We start from the raw sequence: 9,198 nt of genomic DNA on the forward strand, positions 1-9,198 counted from the left end.
TCAGTTCTGTCCAGAAAGGTCGACAAAGTTCATGATTTGGCCCTAGCTTTGTTTTAATTGGGAAAAAGAGAGTGGGTAATGGCTTGAAGTATGAGATAAAAACTTGTTTACTTTTAGAGTATCATTTAAAGGCCTAAATCCCTCAGTCTACAAAGTCATTAGCACTTTGTCTGTCCTCCATCCTCCTCGATAGCGTCCCAACAAACTCTGTGAAGCTGGACTGAAAGCCAAACGGTTGGACATAATCTGGGCAGCAGTTCCTCCAGAATGTAATTCTTAGCAGACAGGGTTGTTGTAGTTCAACATTGACATGACATTTCATTAAGGAATATTGTGTCCCCAACATTTTCATTATGCTTAGATTTGGCTTTTCCACCGATGACAGTAATTTAAATAATTAGGCAACATCGATTAGCAAAAGGAATCCTAACCGTCCAAGGCAAAATATAGATACAGTCCTTACCCGTGGGGTCAGGATACCTTTTGTTAACTACCCTTTTACAATAAGCATATACCTGTTTAATTGAAACACAGCAGAGGCAGATAATGGAAGAGGGGATATGTGGTAAAGCGCCTCTTGTAAATAATTAAGTCAAAAGCCAGTGATGCATTGCTTTTCAGTAACAACATCTTCAATATCAGATCTTTACTCTGGCTGAAGTAAATCCTTCCTTCACTTCACTGCAGCTACAATTTCTAACAGGTGTCCTTAGGGGGCGCTGTGAGTCAGGGCTTTGGGACTTATCTGCAGAGTCCAGCTCTTCCTATTGCCTTCATTGACATTTAATGATAATTATAACTTGGGTCACACCAGGGGCATATGTACGCACACACTCACACACACACACACACACAGACACACACACTGCCTGGTTAAAAACATGAAGACATTAGAGGTAACCTGATGCTGAGTGAGTATTGATCTACTCTCAGGGGGCTTAGCGAGTGAGAGAACACCAGACAGCACTTTATCACAGCACCTGACCATCGAGGATGTGTGTGTGTGTGTGTGTGTGTGTGTGTGTGTGTGTGTGTGTGTGTGTGCGTGTGTGTGTGTGTGTGTGTGTATGTGTGTGTAGAATAAGAGAGAGCTGTAACTGCTTTGTTATGTGTAGATATTTGGTCGAAAACTAAAACGGGCCTTACGTGTAAAACCAATCTTTCAAGTTCAGCTTAATTTTTCAAATTTTTAACGGCGTGGGTTCCATTCATTTCTAAGAAACACATTTCCTTTTTTCCGTCTTTTCTTTCCTCATCCATCCATCCTTCCTTCCTTCAACATTTCTCCCAATATCCCAGCATCCTCCTGTGAGGTCCTGACTGACACGTCCAATCTGCATCTATAACTTTATAAAGACCAGACTGAGTGGTAATCAGGCCTCTGTGTGTGTGTGTTTGTGTGTGTGTGTGTGTGTGTGTGCGTGTGTGTGTGTGTGTATGTGTGTATGTGTGTGTGAGAGAGAGAGAGACAGAGAGAGAGAGAGAGAAAGAGAGAGAGAGAGAGACCAGGAGGGATTTCTTGATTATGATTGCTGAGGACACGTGTTCCTCAAATTCTTCAATGATTGCCTCCAAACGAAACATAAATGCCAAACAAAATAATAAAGCGAGAGAGAGAATGAGAAAGAGAGAATCAGAGAGAGTGAGAGAGAGTGAGAGAGAGAGAGAGAGAGAGAGAGAGAGAGAGAGAGAGAGATGACAGCATCATACCCATGGAGTCCTGTTTCTTGAAGATATCCAGACCTCAATAACATGAGCAAAAACTGACCAAAGGGACCAGAAAACAAGGAGCAGATGGAAAAACAACCACATTAAAGTGCATGTGTGTGTTGGTGTGTGTGTGTGTGTATGTGTCTCAGTGCGTTCTATCTTGTATCTATACATTACGCTGTGTACACTGACGGCACTGATTTGGCACAAAACTTATAGCGGCCTCGTCTACAATCTATTATGCTCATTATTCATTCACATTTACGTGTCCGCATTTGCAAATTACTCCTCAACACACACACACATTAACACTGATACAGATACACACACACACGCACACACACGTCTTCTCCTCAGAAGCGGAGCCAAGTGCTGGACAGAGTAAACGTACATTATGTCTTGTGTCTCAAACCCTCAGGCGATTGGCACATCTGCCCCTTCCTTCTGTTTGTGTCTTGTTTTCTTTCATTTCTAACTTGATATCGTCCTACTGTTCTGGCTCCACTTCAGAACCATGTTGTCATTCTCCTCTGCTTTTGATCTCCCTTGTCATGATTCAATCTGTGCCCTCCTTCATGTTGCACACGCATGATTTATGAGTTTCACACTCGCACACACTCACACACACGATGCCCCCATAGAAGATATATACACACACAATTTGCTTTTGGACTTTTAGCTCATTGGAGTAAAATAATTCATGTTCCACGTGATTGATTATCTTTGTAATGTTTTCGGACAAAACTAATTTCCCGCCCAGCAGCAAAAACATTGCCAGCTCTTTGAAATTCCTCAGAAAAAAACTGTTTATTTCAGCCGATTGGTAGAAAAATGGCACTTAAGAAAAGTCAAAATAACATCTGACGTATTCACCTCAGTGGCTCTCTGGTGCTCTGTGGTCAACAGCCCATGATGGATCATTCAAAGGGGATTGGGTTGGATACACTGGTTTGCTGTCATTCCTTTCCGATAAAGCAACAGTTTAAACAGGGAAGAATGATGATATGCAGGTAGAGGGGTAAATAAATAAAACACGGGAAAAGCTTTTATTCTACAACCTGAAATCTAACAGATTGTTGCTCAGTTGAACTCAAGTTTCCACATTTATGGAACCCATTAAAGATGCCTACTTATAAAATAATGTATATGTCAGGCAGCCAAATTCTCCCTATATGTTCTAGAATTAAATTATGGGTAAAGGAATGAAAAGAAAGCGCAATTCTGAATGTCAAATTGGAAAAATACACTTTGCCTAATTAAATGAATGGGAGAGTAATCACTCAAAGTGACACTTCTTCTCTTCCAGCTTTCTCCTAAGACAGACTTATGAAGATTGAAATTTATCTTGGGTAATCTGGGGGAGAAAGAAAATCCCCTTAAGACCACATTTGAGCAGATGTTGTGTCAGTCAAGCCCTGATCCCCAACCTTCATTAGCCCTGAGAAAACTGGCCTGAGAAACACTCATCATGTAAAACATGCAGAGGCATACATATTGAATGAGAGGCCGTATGAGGGCCCATGCATGTTCCCTCGATTTCCTCTTCTCCTGCAGTGTTTTCTTGTCTCGACCCTTTTTCTCTTTTAATTTGGCCCCTCTGTTTGTTTTCCTTCATTCTTTCATTAGTAGAAAAAACATAGCAGGCATTCCAGCTGTAATACCACCGAGATTCAGTATCAGTGTGGAGATTCAGACACACACACACACACACACACACACACACACACACTCTGCGAGAGAGAGAGAGAGAGAGAGAGAGAGAAAGATGGCAGTGCACTAGAGACATTAGGTATTGCCTCACAATGATTCATCATCATGCTATTTGTGCACGTAGGCAGACACACTGGGACCTTATGGGGATAGTGGGAGATTCCCAAAGAAGACATTCAGACTGGCTCAGAGCTGCATATTGTTTATTTGTTTGTTTTTCTCTTGCTTAAACCTATTAAATATTTTTAAGTGTATTTTATTTCCAACAGATATACAACAAACGAGGCAGGAAAACCCAAAATAAATGAGACATGTACATGATAAAAGTCATTGCATTAGCCTTCAGACCATAATAAAAAAAATAAACCAAAGGTTACTCAAAAACTCAAACGTTCAAACCTCAAGCAGATAAATATATTTAGCCCGAAACTTGTCCAGCAGAGGGCGACTCGACTGGTTGCACAAAACAAGTGTTTCTAAAAAAAATCGATGAGAAAATGACTTTACTTCTCACCTCATATATAGCGTCAGTTAACAATTTCATAAGGAAATCAGGGTCTCATTTGCATGGTGGCCAAATGAGATCGTGCAAATACATAAAAAACGACACCGGAAATGTTTCGAGGGGACCAAAAAAAGTGATGAACCTGTCTGTAGATCAAGGCTTTGTGAAGTTCCATCACCACTGACCAACAGCAGACTTTAATAACGTCACTAATCGAATGCCTTTCTGTATTTTTATGGGTTGTGACCTCTCGGCTCCTGTACAATTGCTATCTTCATGTCCTCTTCGTTGCAGCAAAATGTTCATTCAGTAAATTACTGTCCCCTTTGAGAGTCAAATAGATGATAAATCAAAGTATACATTGGAGCATGGATACTGTGTGATTAACAGCTTGTTGGTGTCCATCCTACACTGACTCACTTTGGGTCCTTGGGTTCATGCTTTGCCTCATGCAGAAATCCAGATTCATCAGACCGAGCTATGTTATTCAGGTCTTGAGCCCACTGCCCCAGCATGGTCTTCTTCTGCTGTAGCCAGTCCACCTCAAGGTTAAACCATTTGAAATGCCTTCCTCCACACCACACACATATAGAGTGGTTCTCTGAGGTACGATAGCCTCCTCTGTTAGCTCCAACCAGTCCGACCATCAGAACCGCTGGGTGGAACATCATCGCTGGAGGTTTTTCGCACTTTTCTGAGTAAACCCAACACGCGTGTGAAAGTCCAAGGAGATGGGTTTTGGAAATACTCAAACATGAAGCCTGTCTGGCACCAACAATCATCCCCATGTCAAACTCACTGAGATCGAATTTTTTCTGATGTTTGCTGTGGACATAAACTGAAGCTTCTGATTGCAGACTATTATGCACTGCACTGCTGCCACTTGGCTGACTGGACAATTGCGTTATAATGCAGTAAATAAGTTTTATCAATACATACATACATCACTTTCTTAATGAGCAAAATCAGGGTCTGTATTTGACTTCCGGGTAAGTCGATTTTGTATGAGAGGCATCAATCATCAGGGTTGTCCTCACCCCAGCTGGAAAGATTTTCACAGTCCCTTGAAAATATGGAAAAAGCTTCTCTCTGGAAGAGAGCGAGATAACGTGTATACATTTTTCCCTATCAAGGTCGAAAAATGAAACTGTTCTATGGACTAAATCTAGCCTCACTTTGATATTTTTGGGTAATACATCTGTTGAAATGGAATCTATTCTTTTGTCAGTATTAAAGTCAAACAATGGTCCTTCAGGACCATCTGTATAAATGCCCAAGATTGGTGCAAGGGTTGCATGCTTGGTTTTAGCAGCCACACCAACAGCCCAACAACCATTCACCTCCACACTCCAGCTGGGTATCCCAACTGTAAATCCTTCAAAGCCGAGAACAATGCGAGGGCCTTTTCTCTCTGGGTTGTCAGGAAGCTGCTGAGCCGCCTTACTTTCTAATGCATGAGTCAGATTCTCTGATAGAATCAGTTGTGTGCCACTGGTGTTTGGGTCCAGAGTTACAGGGGCTGGATGGAAACATGAATACAGACTTTTGTGGGACGGATTTTAAGGCATTTCTTTCTCAATAATTTAAAACCTCAAAATATGGTATGCCAGAAACAACAAGGCATTGCTTACTGTATTTGATTATATTCTTCATCTGGTCCCACACTTTGAACAGCAGGTTTCCGACATGTTCAGCCTCATCGATCAGGCCTCCTGGTGGAGTCTCTGGCTCTTGCACATTGCACTCTGATCTGAAAGAAAATTAGGCAGCCAGAAATAGTAGATAGTATTTTAGTTTGGAGCAATGTACTCGAATGAAACAACGACAAAAGGATGTCACTGTGGTGAGCTGATATTTGGCTCCAAAGGTCAGTTAGGCGAAAGGCGTGGGGACAAAGTGGATAACACAAAATGTATAAAATATACAATATATTGCTTGTGGCAGCTGTCTAATATATATGTCCCGATAATAATTTTTGGTGCCACGATTATTGTCAGAGGAAATATCAGTTTCAGGGTTTCACGATTATCGCTACTATAAAAGGAAAAAGAGACACAACAAGCAATATATAGCTAATAATATAAGTAATGAATAAACAAGGATTTCTCCCCTCGTTTTGAACTCCTCTGACGGACTTTTTTGTCCAGCGCTGGTGGAAATAAGGCTGTTACTTCAGTTCCCTTTTGACAAGTTACGTTTCACGGGACACGCGAGAGGCAGGACACCATAGTTAGATATCATAGCTTTCACAATTCTTACGGTTATGATACGGTGACGTTTTGAAACCGTGGTTATCGTAAAATCGGTTAATCGCCAAATCCCTACTGTCTACTATGGAATGAAAAAAGGCTGAGATAGACAAAGAAGCCACTTACCGCTCCAAAGTGGACTTGACATTCTGTCAAAAAGAAAAAATTATAACGCATTAATACCAATAAATTTGTTAGATGTTCAATATTACAATCACAAGAACATGTGATCACTAATTACCAGCATGAATGCCAGGTCCTCAGCTTTAAGCTCCTGATGAATAGTTTCAATCCTATCTGTGAGCAAAGCGATCTCTTTATTCACACGAACAATCCTGTGGTTCAGTGTGTCACTTTTGAGCGCCGCCTCCTTCTCCAGTGCATAAATGCGGGAAGCCTCCTTCCTCCTCAGTAACTCGTAAAGCTTCTGAAACTCCTCTTTGATTGTCGTCGCCGTCTGCTGAGCCTGGAGCTGAGGAAAAATGCATTTTTCTGATGACAGCGGACAATGCCATGTTATCTCTATGACCTAGAACCGACCGATATGGATTCATGGGGGCAGATGTCGAATATGAAAAATTAAGGCGTGATATTTATCAGTTTAAAATACATACACAGGTTTTCTGCCTGTTTTTTGTATTCCTTAAAGTCAAAGTTCTTCGAATCAGCATAAAAGCCGATACCAATATAAGTGCGACAGGCTCATATCAGCTGATATCGGACTCTGTTGTGAACTCTATGTTTGTGTCTCACCTTTATGTGGCTGGCCATTTTATTGCAGTTGAGCTGATGTGCTTTCAATGATCCCAGCTTGGAATTTAAATGCATCAGCTGACTCCTGATATTGATCTAAAAACAAAAGTGAAACGTATTACTTTACATGGTAATCTGGGGCTCAGATTGAAGCAACGCAAATTTTGGCATACTGCACAGATTTTTAACTGTACGTGAACATTGCACTGATGTCATGGTTGTTTTCATTCTTGTTTTTACTTGTGATTTGACTTTGTACCTTAGAATTGCCCTTGGTGAACAAATGAAAGTTGTTTCGAATTTGAATTCAGACATCGTTTACAGCCTCTAACTTGGACATTTGCTCTCTCACACTCTGGATAATGTCAGGAGATTATCCGGAGCTCATTGCATGTCCGAAAGCAGCATTACAACAAGCCAAGCCAACAGCCCATTCCACACAGGGACGTTTAGAATGAGCACTGCACTAGTTTTGTAGTGTTTTGTACACTTGTTGCTAACACGATGCACAACATTATAACAAAATTATATTGGGATTGTTATCAATATTGTATTATTGCCCCGGCCTATAGGAAGAATCATTTATAAACATTTCTTAACAACTTCACACTTTTAAAACAACAAATCAAACAGTAAACAGCTGCTCACCCTGTGCTCCTCTGCTGCTTCATTGATGGGAGCAAAGTTGTGCTTCTCGTGTTTTTGTGCATATCTACAAACCAGACAGATGAGCTGCTGATCGTCCCGACAGAAGAGCTTGAGCTTCTCGTTGTGCAGCTCGCACACATCCGGAGCTCCTGAGGTCGCTCTCTGACTCGCCTCCTGCCTCACGATGTCTGACAGGTCCCTCAACGCAAAATTACGCGCGGGCCGAGCCATCGTCAGGATGTCCATGCAGACCGGACACCTCTGGACTGCGCTCTGTCCCCACCACTCCTGAAGACAGGGCTCACAGAAGCTGTGTCCACACAGCAGGACCACGGGGTCTTGGAATATGTCCCTGCACACCGGGCAAGTGCAAGCCTCCTCAGACTGTGATACGTTAGCAGCCATATTGACTCTGTCTGTCACTTTCCTTTCTGGTGCGCACTCTCAGGCACTTCACTTTCGTTTTCACTTCTATAAATTCAGCCAGTTCGCAGATTCATATCAATAATCTCCTTTGAACTCTAATCTTTACATGCAATTTACAAACATGCGCGTCAAATTCCTTGATTTCTCAAGGAAGAGAGAGAAGCTTCAAGACGCTGACTTCCACTCACTCTTCCTAATTTGGAAGAATATCTGTATGGAAGATTATCGGTGCCACTCATTAAAAAAAATAAGAGGAGGAAGATTTTATTTTACATTCGTATTTTGAGAATTTGTCAGGGCTACTAAAAAGTATAAAAAATCAGAGATATAGAGAATAAAGTACTAGAATTAAGTCAAAAGTTTTAATTTTACAAAAATGGTTTCAGTTGTGATTTTCCAAGAAAAAGAATTGTAAATTTACAAAAGTACCAAATGAAAGTCTTAATATTACAAGAATAATGTCGGAAGTTGTAATATTACAAGAAAAAAAAGGCGTAATTTTGCAAGAAAAGACTGAACAGTCCTATTATTACAAGCATAACGTTGTTATTCATAATCTTCTGGCTGATCAGCACCATATTATCATAATTATCAGGACTTTGAAAATGCATGGCGGATAAAGATGTTAGTAATGTGGAGAGTATTGAATAATTGTAACCGATGGAATATACATATACATATTTTTTCCATGCAGTTGTCTTTGTAATTAATGAATGCCACCAGAATAACAACTCTCTCTCTCCCTCTCTCTATCCCTCTCTCTCTCTCTCCCTCTCTCTCTGTAGCACATGTGCACACAAGCTCCGTGCATCAGATTCTCAGCAGTGAAAATCACAAACGATTTGCCCCTTGACCGCCGCAGCAATAGCTATCAAAGGCTAACTGTTTTAACATGACAGGACACATGTGGCCAGCTCTCTCTCTCTCTCTCTCTCTCTCTCTCTCTCTCTCTCTCTCTCTCTCTCTCGCTCTCTCTCTCTCTCTCTCTCTGTCTCTCTCTCTCTCTCTTTCCCTTTTTTTTCTAAACCAGATTTAGTTAATCTGTTAAACCTGGATCAACAGTTTCATGCAAAGTATTTTGACAGATTAGGATACAACTGTTGGCTGAATAAGTACTAGTAAAAAAAATTCTAGGATATTTACCTTGAGAGAGAAAAAATATTTTGCAGTTTTGTCTACAAAGTTGTCATTTTTCAG

The 9,198-nt window shown here is 41.0% G+C and overlaps 1 protein-coding gene across 2 annotated transcripts; it reads right to left on the reverse strand.

Moving 5' to 3' along the window:
• Positions 1-3,606: 3,606 nt before the first annotated feature.
• Positions 3,607-8,199, reverse strand: LOC128460101 (E3 ubiquitin-protein ligase TRIM35). 2 transcript variants are annotated; one of them, XM_053445138.1, is made up of 6 exons: positions 7,576-8,199; positions 6,928-7,023; positions 6,416-6,646; positions 6,301-6,323; positions 5,557-5,675; positions 3,607-5,014 (listed from the first exon to the last, which is right to left on the reverse strand). In XM_053445138.1, the coding sequence occupies exons 1-6, from the start codon at positions 7,978-7,980 to the stop codon at positions 4,980-4,982; spliced, it is 909 nt and encodes a 302-aa protein (XP_053301113.1). In that variant the 5' UTR covers positions 7,981-8,199; the 3' UTR covers positions 3,607-4,979. The 2 variants fall into 2 exon arrangements, with proteins under 2 accessions (XP_053301113.1, XP_053301112.1); XM_053445137.1 differs by having other exon boundaries at positions 3,607-5,444.
• Positions 8,200-9,198: the final 999 nt, after the last annotated feature.

Source organism: Pleuronectes platessa, chromosome 17, assembly GCF_947347685.1.
Source record: "Pleuronectes platessa chromosome 17, fPlePla1.1, whole genome shotgun sequence".
NCBI lineage: Eukaryota > Metazoa > Chordata > Actinopteri > Pleuronectiformes > Pleuronectidae > Pleuronectes > Pleuronectes platessa.

Excerpts from the sequence above, each read along its gene's own strand:
- LOC128460101 (XM_053445137.1), bottom strand. The coding sequence starts at position 7,980 with ATGGCTGCTAACGTATCACAGTCTGAGGAGGCTTGCACTTGCCCGGTG. Across the intron at positions 7,024-7,575 it reads AAGCAGCAGAGGAGCACAGG|ATCAATATCAGGAGTCAGCT; the intron begins GTGAGCAGCTGT and ends TTTTGTTTTTAG. Across the intron at positions 5,445-5,556 it reads GAAGAATATAATCAAATACA|CCCCTGTAACTCTGGACCCA; the intron begins GTAAGCAATGCC and ends GTTTCCATCCAG.